The sequence below is a fragment of the Rattus norvegicus genome, chromosome 5 (assembly GCF_036323735.1).
Source record: "Rattus norvegicus strain BN/NHsdMcwi chromosome 5, GRCr8, whole genome shotgun sequence".
Classification (NCBI taxonomy): Eukaryota; Metazoa; Chordata; class Mammalia; order Rodentia; family Muridae; genus Rattus; species Rattus norvegicus.
In genome coordinates this window covers 133,951,928-133,971,985 of record NC_086023.1, presented here as the reverse complement: position 1 = coordinate 133,971,985, position 20,058 = coordinate 133,951,928, and the positions used below count along the sequence as shown (strand labels likewise).

At 39.8% G+C, this 20,058-nt stretch overlaps 1 protein-coding gene and 1 pseudogene across 1 annotated transcript in view; one reads left to right on the top strand and one right to left on the bottom strand.

Moving 5' to 3' along the window:
* Window positions 1–1,759: 1,759 nt before the first annotated feature.
* The window catches only part of Cyp4a8 (cytochrome P450, family 4, subfamily a, polypeptide 8), a 31,345-nt gene continuing 13,046 nt past the window's right edge, over window positions 1,760–20,058 (top strand). The window contains 4 exon segments of the mRNA NM_031605.2: window positions 1,760–1,962; window positions 3,374–3,515; window positions 4,132–4,176; window positions 4,609–4,736. Coding sequence (NP_113793.2) covers window positions 1,774–1,962; window positions 3,374–3,515; window positions 4,132–4,176; window positions 4,609–4,736 — 504 coding nt within the window. The 5' untranslated portion in view covers window positions 1,760–1,773.
* Mcts1-ps1 (MCTS1, re-initiation and release factor, pseudogene 1) lies at window positions 6,167–6,660 on the bottom strand (annotated as a pseudogene).

Below are 20,058 nucleotides of genomic sequence, written 5' to 3'. Positions count from 1 at the left end.
AAACACCAAAAAAGCCTAATGAACAGAATGATCCTGTTACAATCAGAGCTGCTACATGGACCAATTGCTCAAACTAGTGCTTGCTTTTCCACAGTAATACTTTACTTTTTTTTTTACCCAGACTGCCTGGCTTCAAATCTTACTGTCTGAATCATCCTAAGCTTTCTACTTCAGATTGTGGTGTTTAAATTTTTAGGTTGTTTTGTATGGTAGTTAAGACACAAAACAAGTGTGGATAGTTACTTTAAACCAAGTATGTTCAGCTCATGTTAGCAATTATGAGACTGAGTTTGAAGAACTCAAGATGAAAATAATCTCAGAACTGGAGGTATTGAGTAAATTCAGGTATGCATTGCTGCATGGGTTCTGACAGAGTTCAGAATTGAGAAAAGAGAAGACAACTGTCAGACGTAAGACAATTAAGAATGTGTGTTGGGAAAAAGTATTAGGGAGGGTGACAGAACATGAATGTGGCAGCCTCAGGAGAGTCACCTTTCATGGGAATCTTTCTGGAGTATCTTTTGTTTGGAACTTTCCTGGTTGATCTTAGAAAATCATGTTAAGAGTCATCCGTATGTTTTAGTTGTTCCCTTCTATGATAGGCATGTGTGGTGGTTTAAATGATAAATGTCCCCCATACGCTCAGCTTTTTGAAAGAGTGGTTTGTGCTTGGTTCTGTGGTTTGGGGAGTTGGTGAAACCTTTCTTAGGGAAATGCACCATTCATAGTGAGATTTAATGCAGAGCTCACCCCACTTCTAGCGTGCTCTCTCTCTCTCTCTCTCTCTCTCTCTCTCTCTCTCTCTCTCTCTCTCTCTCAACAGCATCATGCTTGTAGTTGAAGATATGAATTCTTAGATTCCTAATCTATCCACCAGGCTTCCCTGCCAGGATAAACATGGATCCCTCTGGATCCAAAAGTACAAACTAGTTCTCTTTCTATAAGGTATGTTGGTTACTGTATTTTATCATAGCCACTGGAAATAACTAACACAACATATCATTCCTCCAATGCAACCTTTGTAAAATTTATTGCACCAATACTGTTTTCTACCATTGATCACAAGACTGTCAGTTCAACAGATATTTGTGGAATTTGTTTAGTAGTGGGAAAAAAACAGAGTGTATTATATTAGATATCTAGAAAGGCACAAAGATCGCATGTTACAAGAAAAGACACTGAACTCAGGGAAGTGAAGTTGCTGGCTGCATATGTCATGGGGCTGACCTCAGTTTTAAACTTCCTGAATCCAAGTTCAATGCACCTTTCACCAGCACAATCACTGTAAGTCATGATTGGATGGTGAATGTTCCAAGACCAGGGGAGTACCTCAGAGGTCCTGGAAGAGACAGCTAGGACATCCTGTAGGAAATCCCACTACATGCTTTCAAAGAGTCCCACCTAAACCTTCAATTTACATATTTGTCATAATTTTCCATCCCTAAAATCTTAAATATTATACAAAATCCACTTCTAATGAACTTTTAATGAACTAAATCGTGAACTCCTTCAATTAATCTTCCATCTGCTTTTTACAGCTCTTTCACAAATATCTGTGGATAAAGTGACACTTATCACTGTCACATGATATGTCTTACATTTCACTGCTTCCCAAAGAAGGTTGTTCAGGTTCATCAACCCTGGACTTGAAATCAAGCTCTACTCTCACCCATCTCCTGCCCACAAGTAGGAGGGGCAATGTTCCTGGGTTTGCAAACATGAGGGTGTTCAGTGAAAGAGAAGGACAGTCGGTGATCCAGAAGCTGTGGTATCATGAGTGGCTCGGCTCTGAGCTTCACCATATTCCCAGGAAGTATCCTTGGGTTCCTCCAAATAGCCACTGTGCTCACTGTGCTCCTGCTGCTCTTCAAGACAGCCCAGTTCTACCTGCACAGGCGATGGTTACTCAGAGCTACCCAGCAGTTCCCATCCCCACCTTCTCACTGGTTCTTTGGGCATAAGGTAGGAAGGAAAGAGAAGGGTGGGTGGGAGAGCAGGGAGGATGAGGCTCTCAAAGAATAAGCATCAAACTTACAAAACTGAGTTTGTTATAAAGCAATGTTTCTTTATGGGACAGGCATCTCAGGATGGGACACAGCTCAAGCTGGACTTACTCCAGCAACAAGGGCTCACAGCTCAAAGACCCTGGTCTTGCTACTGTCAGCTCTACTGCTCACTTAGGCAGATCTATCATCTGTTCTACGAGCTCCAGACTTGGAAGCTTGTGGTTGGTCCTACCTCAGCCTTTTTCTTTCCAGGTTGAGCAACACCTGCAACCTCACCTGTTCTAAATAAGCTGAGCTTCTTGGTGGTTCCCTGCCCCCATTTCTCTGTTATCCTCCCACCACCACCACTCCCACCCTGGCACAGAGATTGTTTGAGAACATGGCTACAAGTGTGGTAGAATCTGTCCTGTGTAGGGTAACAACAGGCAGGAATCACAACAGGCAGGAATCACAAGAGGAGCCTGGTGTCCTAAAGGGACTCACTTTGTCACTGGGTAAAGCAGCTGACCCTATATGTTTACATAAGAATGAAAGAGCTGCCTTGGTAAATGATTTATAAGTTGAAAACCTGATGGTCATAGAAGTGGTTCTTCAGATGTGAGGGTCCATTGCTAATGATGCACTGTTATTCGAAGTCCGTTTGTTTATTGGGCCCTCCTCCTGCATACCCTGTAGTGTGTGCTCCATGTTGCTAAGAGCACTGTACACCTCAGTGCCCAACCAAGAGCCTGGCAAAATTGGGCAATCTCCAGGAATGAGAGGACAAAAAGAAGCCTAGGGGCAAGGGAGGGCTTAAACTGTCACCTCTGAGAGGATAGACACACAACTAAGTGAAAGGATTCAGGGAGAAGCTTATGACAAGCGCTGCATATTGACTACATTTAAGAGGAGATGAGATTATGTGGAATTTGAGCCAGAGCTCAGGTTCTTGGGCCAGATACTGGGGAACACAGCTTCATCTAACAGGACCACAGCATCTGACTCACCTCAGTTCCTAGAAGAGAGCAAAGGTCTGAATGATACCATAGATAGGCCATAAAAATCTGCTCCAGTCCTAGGTTCTGTTAAATCATCCTCACTAGATCCCCATGGTGTTCTGCCTTCTATTTAGAACCAATAACTAGAACAAAAGATTTTTCAAATTTTACTCTGGAGGTTTTGTTTGCTCTTTGTTTTGTTTTGTTTTGTGATAATGTTTTGCAAGGTAGCCCAGGCTGGCCTCGAACTGATTACGTAGCCTATATTGGCCTCATACCAGCAGAGATCCTCGGGCTTCAGCCTCCCAAGTGTTATGTTAGGATTACAAATATAACCCACCATAAATGGCATGAAGTATTTCCAATGGTTCATTTTTCTACTGATATCAGATCCCAAAGGACCAGGAGTTTCAAGATATTCTAACACGGGTAAAGAATTTCCCAAGTGCCTGTCCACAGTGGCTCTGGGGGAGCAATGTGCGAATCCAAGTGTATGACCCTGACTACATGAAGCTGATTCTGGGGAGATCAGGTGAGAGTGAAACTCCATCACCATTGTGGATCTTCTAGTCTGGGTTTATGCCTGGGTCCATGAAGTTACAGAAAGAAGTGGTGGTTCAGTTACTAATGCCAAAACAGTGCCTTTCATTTTTTCCTAGCCTATACTCAGCAATATTTACTTTTTTTTTATTTACTTAATACTAGCTTGTACTTAGTACTGCAACATTAAAAGAGTAGCATGGATTCAATTCATTTACCTCTTTGAACTAAATTTGGGTGGTCAGTTACATATAAAAGTAAATTTCATATGTATAGTGACTTGGCTTTGAATCTTCTAGTTGGTTCTGTTCATGGTTATCATGGAGCTAACCAAGCCACTGCTGTAAAACCAACCACAAGGCTTTGAATCCTTGGAGTCTAGGATATAATAATCTACATTGCTTGCTTATTTATCATTCTAATCCTGAGGATGAAGAACTTCTGGTTGTATTCCTAAGCCAAACTGTTGAGGTGGGTAGAAGGGGGTGGAAGACAAAGGGAGGTAGCATGGGGTAAACAGCCAAAGAGCCATGACAAGATTTCAGGTCTCTCTCTGGTCTTATCTGGAGCCATCTTTGTTTCTAATTAATGCCTTACTGTTTTTACAGACCCAAAATCCCATCATTCGTACAGATTTCTAGCTCCCTGGATTGGTATGTACAGCCATATAAATGTCAATTGTGGTCACTCTCCACCTGAGTTTGTTAAGAACGTTATCTTGACTCACTGAAAATAATGGGAGATGGGCCATTATCTTCAAGATGTGATTTTACACTTAACCTAGTTTCTTTTCTAACCAGACATTAACCTCCTCCTTGTGTTTCTGTATCACCTTTTTATAAACATTCTCAGCCTGACATGTATACATCCTTCCTTCACTATTTTGAATCTTTATCCTGTAGCTATCATGATCACATCATATGTACCAGAACAACTGAGGAAAATGTATTGAAAAGTACTAGTTGTTTTCCACTCTTATTTGTCTTCCTATTCCTCCAAGACCTCCAATGTTTGCCTCTTGAAACTGCCCCCAGTCTTCTAATACCATTGCTTATACACACATTCACACAACCATCTCTGTTCAGGGTATGGTTTGCTTCTGCTGAATGGACAGACATGGTTCCAGCACCGACGAATGTTGACTCCAGCTTTCCACTATGACACTCTGAAACCTTATGTGGGCATCATGGCAGACTCTGTTCGTATAATGCTGGTGAGTCTCTCTCTCTCTCTCTCTCTCTCTCTCTCTCTCTCTCTCTCTCTCTCTCTCTGTGTGTGTGTGTGTGTGTGTGTGTGCCTGTCTCCCTCTCTCCCTTTCTGTCTCTATATTTCACTCTCATGCCTACAACATACTCACAATACAACACAAAGTCAGATTCTACTCTTTACCAAAAAAAAAAAATCACACAGTCATATGGAATAACACACAATTCACGGTGTGAAATGGGTTCCTCAGAAGTCAAAGAAGACCAAATATAAAGAGGGAGGGATAGGGAGAAAGGCATAGGGGAGAAGAGGAGAGGAGAGAAGAAAAGAGAAATCATAGTGGGTACATGGCCGAGTCTAACAGCATGCTTGATGAATGGTGAATCCTACCAAACAGCAATTGTATGTCTTGAATATGGCACCTTCAGTAACCAGGGATATTCTCAAACATGTCACTCTGTCCTGGGGCCCAGATCTTCGACATAGAATTGAAAGACACATACAGTGAATTGCACACCAGGGCCACATTCTCACAACAAAATGTGATGCACCCCCTTACCCTGTATGACTGTCATTTTTTACTTTATAGCACTCATTAAACTTTTGATGAGTGAGAAAGAGTTAAAGACCAAAGATTCCCATTAGAAACACATGGGCAGGACCATGGGCTTCCTTTTCCTTAACTCTTTTATTCTCATATCTGAGTTTCCATTATTTTCCATCAGTTCTTCCCAAGTTTCATCCATCTATCAGAAAAATGAAGGATTCCCTCATGTCGTTTTCATCCACTGAAAAGTTGTAACTGATTTACAAAATTCAAAGTGAAGACATGTTTAATTTTATAAATTTTATGACAAATGGGTATCAGATATTGTTTCACACTTAATTTTCTAAAATATGTCTGTATTAGTCACATCTGTGGTTTATATGATTTTAGCCTTGAGGTGCCAAAGTGAGGAAGGGTTAGTTTTAGCTCATAGTTCTAAGGAATACAGTCCATTGAGGTGGACAAAACATGAGTAGTTGTTTCATGATCCCAACCAGGAAAAGAAAGAGGAAGACAAACACTTCCTTGGCTTTCTCCTTTTCCCTTTCTATTTAGTCTAGAATCCTAGCCCATTGAGTGTTGTGTTCTCATCCACAGAAGTTCTTACTCTCTACATAGATTCTGCTAATGCCTACACAGCAACACTCAAAGGTGTGCCTCAATAAAGAACTTGGTTGGTCTTTTCTTTCTGTTTTTTTTTGGGGGGGAGATGCCTAAAATGTATTTATTTACTTATATTTTTATTGTTTATAGCAGTGTTTATTTGTTTTAGTGACTGAAGAATTCAGCATAGCTGAAGGGGCATTTTCTTCATGCTGCCACAAACAGACACAAACAGATATAGCACAATATCCATATTTAGCCCAAGCACATTCTTTTGAGGCTCTTTTTTATATATTCATATGCCATAACACCTTATTTAAATAATAGATATTTTCAATGCTAATTTCCTTTGTTGACTGTCTCAAAATCTTCTGCAGATACCTTCAGGATTCCAATATAAAGCTTGTTTCTTTCCTTCTGCCATGATTGCAACAACTGTGTCTTCTGCAACAGGGTAAAGCTTAGATGCAGGAGAAGTTAGCCCTGGATACATGATGCTTGCTTCACCAAGTACAAATTCCATGGTTCTTTTATTATTCTGATGATGTGTCAAGATACAAGAATAATTATGAAGAAATCCTAAGGTTGGATAAAAATATGCTCCTCTTTTTCTTTTTTTTTTTTTTTTTTCGGAGCTGGGGACCGAACCCAGGGCCTTGTGCTTGCTAGGCAAGCGCTCTACCACTGAGCTAAATCCCCAACCCCTGCTCCTCTTTTTCTAAATGAACACTAATTCTCCATTTACTGTGAGGATTTCTGTGTTTTCATAGTTTTTGAACATGAATCAAGGTGAAGGGGGCAATGATACAGAAGGGCCTGGAGCAGGAAGGAAATTGAATTAGAAAGTGTCCAGCCCAATTAATACTAGCATTGACAGTTGGAGCTATGTCATTCTTAAAGCAATCTTTAAATTTAGGTCTTTTTTAATCATTACTTTCCCTCCTAAAAGACTTTTCAGATCATCTCCCCCTCATTACCCACGCAACCTCAAGTTCTCTCAAATCAAAAAAACCAGTATAACATCAACCCCCCCAACCATGAAAACAATAAACCTCCCAAAACCCCACCAAACTGTAACCAAGTAAAGGCAGGCTCTTAGACTCTGCCTCCTCCTTTGTGGCGTTCCCTGAGCTCTGAAGGGAGGGATTTGTTGGAGAAAACTCACTTAAGGATAAGTGTTCCAAGGTCTTTCACTCTCTACATAATGTCTGGCTGTGGGCCTCTATGTTCCCGTCTACAGCTGGGGAAGGCTGCACTGACAGTGGCTGAACAAGGCATTGATCTATGAATATAGCAGAATATCAGTCATTAGGAGTCATTTTACCACTACATTTTTTCCTTCGTTTTTTAGACCAATATTATCTGGTTTTACCCTAGGTCTCTGGATTTTCTGGTCTCGGGTTCTTGGTAAGCCAAGCAGTGTTGAGTATAGGTTCTATCTTGTAGAGTGGGCCTTAAGTCAAGTAAGACATTGGTTACTTGTGCCCACAAGCTTTGTGCTACCATTGCCTTAGCATTTCTTGCAAGTAGTACATCATTGTAGATAGGAAGTTTATGGCTGGTTTGGTGTTTATGTTTCCCTTCTCATATCATGCGGAGTACTTTCCTCTACTGAAGATGATGGAACATAGGGTGAAGGCTCTATGTAGGCACCAGCTTGACATCTGCATGATCAATGAGTTATGTAGGTGTTATCTTCAGAAATGGAGCCAGTTTGTAGAGAACAACCTAGAGTCTTGGCAAAAGCCTAGGTTGTTTGGGGATTTCTGCCAGGTCACTTTGGCCAACAACTTAGAAGAACCCCAATCCCTGTGATGGAATCTTTGTTCAGTAACAAGAGATGGCTAGTTGGGACTCAGTCTCCTTTCTTATTTGGAGATTTTTAGATCATTTTCATACATGCATATATTTTAGGAAGTTCCTGTTGTATTAAGTTTCTATAGTACATCTCAAATGCCCCTTAATTTATCTGTCTCTCCTCATATCCCCTCCCACAACTTCCTCTCCCCTCCCCCTACCCACTTGATCCAGCCCCCTTTATCTGTCTCTATCCATTCTATTTCTCTTTCCTAGCAAGACCTATCTGTTCCCTTTAGTCCTTTACTCTATACCTACCCTCTGTAGTTCTATGGACTGTAGCTTGGTTATCATTGACTTCACGGCTGATATACACACATAAGAAAATGCATGTTTGTCTTTCTATGTCTAGAATATCTTACTCAGGATGGTTTTTTTTTCTAGTTCCATCTATTTACCTGAAAACTTTATGATGTCACTTTTTAATGGCTGAGCAATACTTCATTGTGTAAATGTACATTTTCTTTATCCATTCTTCTGCTGAAGGACATCTAGATTGTTTCCAATTTTTGGCTATTTTGAGTAGGGCAGCAATGAACATGGTTTAGAGGTGTCTCTGTAGTAAGATGAAGCATTCATTGGATATATGTCCAAGAGTGGGATAGCTAGGTCTTGAGATAAATCAATTCCTATCTTCCTGAGGAACTATCGCACTGCTTCCCTTGGTGTCTGTACAAGTTTGCACTCCCAGCAGCAGTGGATGACTGTTCCCCTTAGTCCACATCCTCACCAGCATGAGTTGTCACTTGTTTTCTTCTGAAAGTAGCTTTGATTTGCATTTCCCTGATGGCTAAGGATTTGAACATTTATTTTTTATTTTTTGGTATGGTGTGTGTGTGTGTGTGTGTGTGTGTGTGTGTGTGTGTGTGTGTGTACATGTAATACTCATTAAAAAGACAGTCTAGTAAGCTGGTGTGATTATTATATTGGGGTGGAAATTTTCCCTGTGTAGTTGAACGAAGTACTCATCCATCCATTTATCCATGGATATTTATAAGGCATGTGGTGGGTCACATTCAACCCATGAGACCTTGTCTGTTCTATGCCAGCAGACCCTTAGTAGCAAGAAAGTGAGATCAGAGAGTCCAGATTATATCTACCTTAATGGAGATGGGACAACTGGGTAAATCTGATTACATCCACCACATTCTAGATGGTATTGTAGAATAACTGCTCATTTTCCCCATTTTTATTAAATTGGATATTTCTTATTTACATTTCAAATGTTATTCCCTTTCCCAGTTTCCTGTCCATCAGCCCCCAACCCCTCCCCTTCTATAAGGGTATTCCACTCCCCATCCACTCCCCCTTACCACCCCCCCACAACAATCCCCTACAATGGGGGTCCAACCTTGGCAGGATCCAGGGCTTCCCCTTCCACTGGTGCCCCAACAAGACTATTCACTGTTACACATCCAGGGTCAGTCCATGCAGTCTTTGGGTAGTGGTGTAGTCACTGGGAGTGCTGGTTGGTTGGCATTATTGTTATTATGGGCTTGCAAGCCCCTTCAGTTCTTTCAGTCCTTTCTCTAATTCCTTCCACTGTGATCATGTTCTAAGTTCAGGGGTTTGCTGCTAGCATTCGCCTCTATACTTACATGTTCTGACTGTGTCTCTCAGGAGAGATCTATGTCTGGTTCCTAACAGCATGCACTTCTTATATCTGGCTCCTATCAGCATGCACTTCTTAGCTTCATCCATATGTATGATGAAAGGCCCTGAAAGGCCACTCCTTCAGTCTCTGCCCTGAACTTTGCCTCCCCCTCCTCTCCTATGGATATTTTTGTTCCCCTTTTTGAGAACAGGGGAACCATTTTGGTCATCCTTCTTGAGTTTCACATGGTCTGGGTTGCGTCTTGGGTAATTCGAGCATTTGGGCTAATGTCCATTTATCAATGAGTACATACCATGTGTGTTTTTCTGTGATTGGGTTACCTCACTCAGGATGATATTTTCTAGTTCCATCCATTTGCCTGTGAATTACATGAATTTTTTTTGATAGCTGAGTAGTACTCCATTGTGTACCTCTACCGCATTTTCTGTATCTATTTCTCTAATGAAGGGCATCTGGGTTCTTTCCAGCTTCTCCCTATTATAACTAAGGCTGCTATGAACATAGTGGAGCATGTGTACTTGTTGTACGCTGCAGCATCTTTTTGGTATATGCCAGGAGAGGTATAGCTGGGTCCTCAGTTAGTGCAATGTTCAATTTTCTGAGGAAACTCCAGATTAACTTCCAGAGAGATTGTACCAGTTTGCAATTCCACCAACAATGGAGGAGCGTTCTTCTTTCTCCACATCCTCGCCAGCACCTACTGTCACCTGAGTATTTCATCTTAGACATACTGATTGATGTAAGGTGTTGTTTTGATTTGCATTTCCTTGATGACTAAGGATGTCAAACATTTCTTTAGGTGCTTCTCAGACATTCGACATTCCTCACCTGTGAATACTTTGTTTAGCTCTGTACCCCATTTTTTCTGTACCCCATTTTAATAGGGTTATTTGTTTTCCTGCAGTCTAACTTCTTGAGTTCTTTGTATATTTTGGATATGAGCCCTCGATAGGATGTAGGATTGGTAAAGAACTTTTCCCAATCTGTTGGTTGCCATTTTGTCCTAATGACAGTGTCTTTTGCCTTACAGAACCTTTGCAAGGTCATGAGTTCCCATTTGTCAATTCTTGCTCTTACAGCATAAGCCATTGGTGTTCTGTTCAGGAAATTTTCCCCAGTGCCCACGTGTTCGATATTCTTCCCCACTTTTTCTTCTATTAGTTTGAGAGTATCTGGTTTGAGGTGGAGGTTCTTGATCCACTTGGACTTAAGCTTTATACAGGGTGATAAGAATGGATTGATGTGCATTCTTCTACATGCTGACCTCCAGTGGAACCAGCACCATTTGTTGAGAATGCTATCTTTTTCTACTGGATGGTTTTGGTGCCTTTGTAAAAGATGAAGTGACCATGGGTGTGGGGGCTCATTTCTAGGTCTTCAATTCTATTACACTGATCGATCTGCCTATCTTTGTACCAATACCATACAGTTTTTATTACTATTGCTCTGTAATACTACTTGAGGTCAGAAATGGTGATTCCTCCAGAAGTTCTTTTATTGTTGAGGAGAGTTTTAGCTATCCTGGGTTTTTGTTAAACCAAATGGATTTGCAAATTGTTCTTTCTAACTCTATGAAGAATTGAATTTGAATTTTTATGAGGATTGCACTGAATCTATAGATTGCTTATGGTAAAATGGCAATTTTTACTATATTCCTGCCAATCCATGAGCATGGGAGATCTTTCCATCTTCTGAGATCTTCAATTTCTTTCTTCAGAGACTTGAAATTCTTATCATACAGATCTTTCACTTGCTTAGTTAAAGTCACAATGAGGTATTTTATATTCTTTGGGACTATTATGAAGGGTGTCGTTTCCCTAATTTCTTTCTCAGCCTGTTTACCCTTTGAGTGGAGGAAGGATATAGATTTGTTTGAGTTAATTTTATACCCAGTCACTTTGCTGAAGTTGTTTATCAGGTTAAGTAGTTCTCTGGTGGAACTTTTGGAGTCACTTAAGTATACTCTCATATTATCTGCAAATAGTGATATTTTGAATTTTTCCTTTCCAATTTGTATCTCTTTGACCTCCTTTCCTTGTCTGATTGTTCTGGCTAGGACTTCGAGAATTACATTGAATAAGTAGGGAGAGAGTGGGCAGCCTTGCCTAGAACCTGATTTTAGTGGGATTGCTTCAAGTTTCTCTCCATTTAGTTTAATGTTAGCTACTGGTTTGATGTATATGGCTTTTACTATATTTAGATATGGGCCTTGAATTCCTGTTCTTTCCAGGACTTTCATCATGAAGGCTGTTGAATTTTGTCAAATGCTTTCTCAGCATCTAATGAGATGATCATGTGGTTTTTACCTTTGGGTTTGTTTATATAATGGATTACATTGATATATTGAGCTATTGTTTTCCATATATTGAGCTATTGTTGCATACCTGGGATAAAGCCTACTTGATCATGGTGGATGATTGTTTTGATGTGTTCTTGGATTTAGTTTGTAAGAATTTTTGAGTATTTTTGTGTTGATATTCATAAAGGAAATTAGTCTGAAGTTCTCATTCTTTGTTGGGTCTTTGTGTGGTTTAGGTATAAGAGTAATTGTGGCTTCATAGAAGGAATTCGGTACTGCTCTATCTGTTTCTAATTTGTGGAATAATGTGGATAGTATTGGTATGAGGTCTTCTATGAATGTCTGATAGAATTCTGCACTGAACCCATCTGGTCCTGGGCTCTTGTTGGTTGGGAGACTTTTTATGACAGCTTCTATTTCTTTAGGAATATGGGATTTTTAGATGGTTTATCTGTTCCTGATTTAACTTTAGTACCTGGTGTTTGTCTAGAAAATTGTACATTTCCTCTAGATTTTCAAGTTGTGAGGAATATAGGCTTTTGTAGTAGGATCTGATGATTTTTTGAATTTCCTCTGATTCTGTTGTTATGTCTCCTTTTTTATTTCTCATTTTGTTATTTGGACACACTCTCTGTGCCCTGTGGTTAGTCTAGCTAAGGGTTTATCTGTCTTGTTGATTTTCTCAAAGAACCAGCTTTTGGTTTTGTTGATGCTTTGTATAGTCCTTTTTGTTTCTACTTGTTTGATTTCAGCCCTGAGTTTGATTATTTCCTGCCTTCTACTCCTCCTGAATGCATTTACTTCTTTTTGTTCTAGAGATTTTAGGTGTGCTGTCAAGCTGCTGACATATGCTCTCTCCTGGTTCTTTCTGCAGGCACTCAGAGCTATGAGTTTTCCTCTTAGCATAGCTTTCATTGTGTTCCGTAAGTTTGGGTACATTGTACCTTCATTTTCATTTTATTCTAATAAGTCTTTAATTTCTTTTCTGTTTTTTTTATTTCTTCTTTGACCAAGATATCATTGAGTAAAGCATCGTTCAACTTCCAAGTATATGTGGGCTTTCTGTCATTATTGTTGTTATTAAAGACCAGTCTTAATCCGTGGTGATCTGATAGGATGCGGGGAATTATTTCTATCTTTCTGTTTCTGTCGAGCCCTGTTTTGTTACAGATTATATGGTCAATTTTGGAGAAGGTAACATCAGGTGGTGACTAGAAGGTACATCCTTTTGTTTTAGATTGGGATGTTATATAAATATCCATTAAGTCCATTTGGTTCATAACTTCTGTTAGTCTTTCTATGACTCTGTTTAATTTCTGTTTCCATGATCTATCCATTGATGAGAGTGGGGTATTGAATTCTCCTACTGTTATTGTGTGAGGTGCAATGTGTGTTTGAGCTTTAGTAAGGTTTCTTTTACAAGTGTAGGTGCCCTTGTATTTGGAGCATAGATATTTAGGATTGAGAGCTCATCTTAGTAGATTTTTTTTCTTTTATGAATATGAAGTGTCCTTTCTCATCTTTTTGATGACTTTTGGCTGAATTTATTCTATGCTGGAATGGCTACTCCAGCTTGCTGCTTTGGACTGGAAAAGTGGTTTTCCAGCCTTTTACTCCGAGGTAGTGTCTGTCTTTGTCTCTGAGGTGTGTTTCCTGTAGGCAGCAAAGTGCTGGGTCCTCTTTACTTATCGAGTCTGTTACTCTGTGTCATTATTGGTGAACTGACTCCATCGATGTTGAGAGATACTAAGCGACAGTGATTATTGCTTCCTGTTATTTTTGTATTTAGAGGTGGAATTATGTTTTGTGTGTTTCTCTTCTGGTTTTGTTGCAAGGAGATTACGTTCTTGCTTTTTCTAGGGTATAGTTTCCCTCTTTATGTTGGGTTTTTGCATTTATTACTCTTTGTAGAGTTGGATTTGTAGAAATATATTGTGTAAATTTGGTTTTGTCATGGAACATCTTGGTTTCTCCATCTATGTTAATTGGGAGTTTTGCTGGCTATAATAGCCTGGGCTAGCATTTGTGGTCTCTTAGGGTCTGTATGACATCTTTCCAGGATCTTCTGCCTTTCATAGTCTCCAGTGAGAAGTCTGATGTAATTCTGATAGATCTGCCTTTATATGTTACTTGACATTTTTCCCTTACTGCTTTTAATATTCTTTCTTTGTTTTGTGCATTTGGGGTTTTAACTTTTATATGACAGGAAGAATTTCTTTTCTCATTCAATCTATTTGGAGTTCTGTATGCTTCTTGTGTGTTTATGGGCATCTCTTTCTTTAGGTTCGGGAAGTTTTCTTCTATAATTATGTTGAATATATTTACTGGTCCTTTAAGGTGGGAATCTTCTCTCTCTTCTATACCTATTATGCTCATGTTTGATGTTCTCATTGTGTCCTGGATTTCCTGTATGTTTTGGGCTAGGAGATTTATCTGTTTTACATTATCTTTGACAGTTGTGTCAATGTTTTCTATGTTATCTTCTGTTGTCTCCCTTTGTGCTTTCTTTATTGTTTCTATGTCTGTTTTAACTCCTGGATGGTTTGTTCATTTCCTTCTCCTCTTTAGTTGTGTTTTCCTGTAATTCTTTTTTTTTCATATCTTTATTAACTTGAGTATTTCTTATTTACATTTCAATTGTTATTCCCCTTCCCAGATTCCGGGCCAACATATCCCTAACCTCTCCCCCTCCCCTTCGAAATAGGTGTTCCCCTCCCCATCCTTCCCCTATTACCGCCCTCCTGACAACAATCATGTTCACTGGGGGTTCAGTCATGGCAGGACCAAGGACTTCCCCTTCCACTGGTGTTCTTACTAGACTATTCATTTTTACCTATGCAGTTGGAGCACAGGGTCAGTTCATGTATAGTCTTTGGGTAGTGGCTTAGTCCCTGGAAGCTCTGGTTGCTTGGCATTGTTGTTCATATGGGGTCTCGAGCCCCATCAAGCTAATCCAGGCCTTCCTCTGATTCCTTCAATGGGGGTCCCGTTCTCAGTTCAGTGGTTTGCTGCTGGCATTCGCCTATGTATTTGCTGTATTCTGCCTGAGTCTCTCAGGAGAGATCTACATCTGGTTGCTGTTGGCCTGCACTTCTTTGCTTCATCCATCTTATCTAATTGGGTGGCTGTATATATATGGGCCACATGTGGGACGGGCTCTGAATGGGTGTTCATTCTGACTCTGTTCAAAACTTTGCCTCCCTATCCCCTCCCAAGGGTATTCTTGTTCCCCTTTTAAAGAAGGGGTGAAGCCTTTCCATTTTGGTCATCCCTCTTGAGTTTCATGTGTTCTGTGCATCTAGGGCAATTCAAGCATCTGGGCTAATATCCACTTATCAATGAGTGCATGCCATGTGTGTTTTTCTGTGATTGGGTTACCTCATTCAGGATATTTTCCAGTTCCATCCATTTGCCTATGAATTTCATAAAGTTATTGTTTTTGATAGCTGAGTAATATTCCATTGTGTAGATGTACCATATTTTCTCTATGCATTCCTCTGTTGAAGGGCATCTGGGTTCTTTCCAACTTCTGATTATTATAAACAAGGCTGCTATGAACATAGTGGAGCATGTGTCTTTGTTATATGTTGGGGCATCTTTTGGGTATATGCCCAAGAGAGGTATAGCTGGGTCCTCAGGTAGTTGAATGTCCAATTTTCTGAGGAATCTCCAGACTTATTTCCAGAATGGTTGTACCAGTCTGCAATCCCATCAACAATGGAAAAGTGTTCCTCTTTCTCCACATCCTCGCCAGCATTTGCTGTCACCTGAGATTTTTATCTCAGCCATTCTCACTGGTGTGAGATGAAATCTCAGGGTTATTTCGATTTGCATTTCCCTTATTACTAAATGTTGAACATTTCTTTAGGTGTTTCTCAGCCATTCGGCATTCCTCAGCTCTGAGTTCTTAGTTTAGATCTGACCCCCCCCCCTTTTTTTACTATTCCTGATTATTTTATCCTTTTTTTATTAACTTGAGTATTTCTTATTTACATTTCGAATGTTATTCCCTTTCCTGGTTTCCGGGCCAACATCCCCCTAATCCCTCCCCCTCCCCTTCTATATGGGTGTTCCCCTCCCCATCTTCCCCCCATTACCGCCCTCCCCCCAACAATCACGTTCACTCAAGGTTCAGTCTTGGCAGGAACAAGGGCTTCCCCTTCCACTGGTGCTCTTACTAGGCCATTCATTGCTACATATGAGGTTGGAGCCCAGGGTCAGTCCATGTATAGTCTTTGGGTAGTGGCTTAGTCCCTGGAAGCTCTGGTTGTTCATATGGGGTCTTGAACCCCTTCAAGCTCTTTCAGTCCTTTCTAAGATTCCTTCAACGGGGGTCCCGTTCTCAGTTCAGTGGTTTGCTGCTGGCATTCGCCTATGTATTTGCTGTATTCTTGCTCTGTCTCTCAGGAGAGATTTACACCTGGTTCCTGTCGGTCTGCACTTCTTTGCTTCATCCATCTTGTCTAATTGGGTGGCTGTATATGTATGCGCCATATGTGGGACAGGTCCTGAATGGGTGTTCCTTCTGCCTCTGTTTTAATATTTGCCTCCCTATTCCCTGGCAAGGGTATTCTTGTTCCCCTTCTAAAGAAGGAGTGAAGCATTTGCATTTTGATCATCTGTCTTGAGTTTCATGTGTTCTGTGCATCTAGGGTAATTCAAGCATTTGGGCTAATAGCCACTTATCAATGAGTGCATACCATGAGTTGAACCCCATTTTTTAATAGGGTTATTTGTCTCCCTGCGGTCTAACTTCTTGAGTTCTTTGTATATTTTGGATATAATCCCTATGTCAGTTGTAGTATTGGTAAAGATCTTTTCCCAATCTGTTGGTTGCCGTTTTGTCCTAACCACAGTGTCCTTTGCCTTACAGAAGCTTTGCAGTATTATGAGATCTCATTTGTCGATTCTTGATCTTAGAGCATAAGTCATTGGTGTTTTGTTCAGGAAATTTTTTCCAGTGCCCATGTGTTCGAGATGATTCCCCACTTTTTCTTCTATTAATTTGAGTGTATCTGGTTTGATGTGGAGGTCCTTGATCCACTTGGACTTAAGCTTTGTGCAGGGTGATAAGCATGGATTGATCTGCATTCTTCAACATGTTGACCTACAGTTGAACCAGCACCATTTGCTGAAAATGCTATCTTTTTTCCATTGGATAGTTTTCGCTCCTTTGTCAAAAACCAAGTGACCATAGGTGTGTGGGTTCATTTCTGGGTCTTCAGTTCTATTCCACTGGTCTATTCGTCTGTCTCTGTACCAATACCATGCAGTTTTTATCACTATTGCTCTGTAATACTCCTTGAGTTCAGGGATAGTGATTCCCCATGAAGTCCTTTTATTGTTGAGGATAGTTTTAGCTATCCTGGGTTTTTTGTTATTCCAGATCAATTTGCAAATTGTTCTGTCTTACTCTTGGAGGAATTGGATTGGTATTTTGATGGGGATGGCATTGAATCTGTAGATCGCTTTTGGTAAAATGGCCAATTTTCTTGTATCACTCCTGCCAATCCATGAGTATGGGAGATCTTTCCATCTTCTGAGATCTTCAATTTCTTCTTTCAGATGCTTGAAGCTCTTATTGTACAGATCTTTCACTTGTTTGGTTAAAGTCACACCAAGATATTTTATATCATTTGGGCCTATTATGAAGGGTGTCATTTCCCTATTTTCTTTCTTGGCTTGTTTCTCTTTTGTGTAGAGGAAGGTTACGGATTTATTTGAGTTAATTTTATACCCAGCCACTTTGCTGAAGGTGTTTATCAGCTTTAGTAGTTCTCTGGTGGAACTTTTGGGATCACTTAGATATACTATCATTTCATCTGCAAATAGTGATATTTTGACTTCTTTCCCAATCTGAATCCCATTGATCTCCTTTTGTTGTCTGATTGCTCTGGCTAGAACTTCAAGAACTATATTGAATAAGAAGGGAGAGAGTGAGCAGCCTTGTCTAGTCCCTGATTCTAGTGGCATTGCTTCAAGTTTCTCTCCATTTAGTTTAATGTTAGCAACTGGTTAGACGTATATGGCTCTTAGTATGTTTAGGTAAGGGCCTCGTATTCCTATTCTTTCCAGGACCTTTATCATGAAGGAGTGTTGAATTTTGTCAAATGCTTTCTCAGCATCTAATGAAATGATCATGTGGTTTTGTTCTTTCAGTGTGTTTATATTATGGATCACGTTTATGGTTTTTGGTATATTAAACCATCCCTGCATGCCTGGGATGAAGCCTACTTGATCATGGTCGATGATTGTTTTGATGTGCTCTTCAATTCTGTTTGCCAGAATTTTATTGAGTATTTTTGCGTCGATATTCATAAGGGAAATTGGTCTAAAGTTCTCTTTCTTTGTTGGGTCTTGGTGTGGTTTAGGTATAAGAGTAATTGTGGCTTCATAGAAGGAATTCGGTAGTGCTCCATCTGTTTCAATTTTGTGGAATAGTTTGGATAGTATTGGTATGAGGTCTTCTATGAAGGTCTGATAGAATTCTGCTGTAAACCCGTCTGGACCTGGGCTCTTTTTGGTTGGGAGACCTTTAATGACTGCTTCTATTTCCTTAGGAGTTATGGGGTTGTTTAACTGGTTTCTCTGTTCCTGATTTAACTTCGGGACCTGGTATCTGTCTAGGAAATTGTCCATTTCCTGCAAATTTTCAAGTTTTGTTGAATATAGGCTTTTATAGTAAGATCTGATGATTTTTTTGAATTTCCTCTGAATCTGTTGTTATGTCTCCCTTTTCATTTCTGATTTTGTTAATTTGGACGCACTCTCTGTGTCCTCTCGTTAGTCTGGCTAAGGGTTTATCTATCTTGTTGATTTTCTCAAAGAACCCACTTTTGGTTCTGTTGATTCTTTCTATGGTCCTTTTTGTTTCTACTTGGTTGATTTCAGCTCTGAGTTTTATTATTTCCAGCCTTCTACTCCTCCTGAGTGTATTTGCTTCTTTTTGTTCTAGAGCTTTTAGGTGTGCTGTCAAGCTGCTGACATATGCTCTCTCCTGTTTCTTTCTGCAGGCACTCAGAGCTATGAGTTTTCCTCTTAGCACAGCTTTCATTGTGTCCCAAAAATTTGGGAATGTTGTACCTTCATTTTCATTAAATTCTAAAAAGTCTTTAATTTCTTTCTTTATTTCTTCCTTGACAAGGTTATCATTGAGTAGAGCATTGGTCAACTTCCATGTATATGTGGCCGTTCTTCCCTTATTGTTATTGAAGACCAGCTTTAGCCCATGTGGTCTGATAAGACGCATGGGATTATTTCTATCTTTCTGTATATGTTGTGGCCTGTTTTGTGACCAATCATATGGTCAATATTGGAGAAAGTACCATGAGTTGCTGAGAAGAATGTATATCCTTCCGCTTTAGGATAGAATGTTCTATAAATATCTGTTAAGTCCATTTGGTTCATAACTTCTCTTGGTATGTCTAAGTCTCTGTTTAATTTCTGTTTCCAGGATATGTCCACTTATGAGAGTGGGGTGTTGAAATCTCCTACTATTATTGTGTGAGGTACAATGTGTGTTTTGAGCTTCAGTAAGGTTTCTTTTATGTATGTAGGTGCCCTTGTATTCAGAGCATAGATATTTAGACTGAGAGTTCATCTTGATGGATTTTTTCTTTGATGAATAAGAAGTGTCCTTCCTTATCTTTTTTGATGACTTTTAGTTGAAAATTGATTTTATTCAATATTAGAATGGCTACTCCAGCTTGCTTCTTCCGACCATTTGCTTGCAAAGTTGTTTTCCAGCCTTTCACTCTGAGGTAGTGTACGTCTTTGTGTCTGCGGTGTGTTTCCTGTAGGCAGCAGAATGCAGGGTCCTCATTGTGTATCCAGTTTGTTAATCTATGTCTTTTTATTGGGGAGTTGAGACCATTGATGTTGAGAGATATTAAAGAATAGTGATTATTGCTTCCTGTTATATTCATATTTGGATGTGAGATTATGTTTTTGTGCTTTTCTTCTCTTGGTTTTGTTGCCAAGACGATTGGTTTCTTGCTTTTTCTAGGGTGTAGCTTGCCTCCTTATGTTGGGCTTTACCATTTATTATCCATTGTATCGCTGGATTTGCAGAAAGATGTTGTGTAAATTTGGTTTTGTCATAAAATATCTTGGTTTCTCCATCTACGTTAATTGAGAGTTTTGCAGGACACAATAACCTGGGATAGCATTGTTTTCTCTTAGGGTCTGTATGACATCTGTCCAGGATCTTCTGGCTTTCATAGTCTCTGGTGAGAAGTCTGGTGTAATTTGATAGGTCTGCCTTTATATATTACTTGACCTTTTTCCCTTACTGCTTTTAATATTCTTTCTTTATTTTGTGCGTTTGGTGTTTTGACTATTGTGTGACAGGATTATTTTCTTTTCTGGTCCAATCTATTTGGAGTTCTGTAGGCTTCTTGTATGTTTAT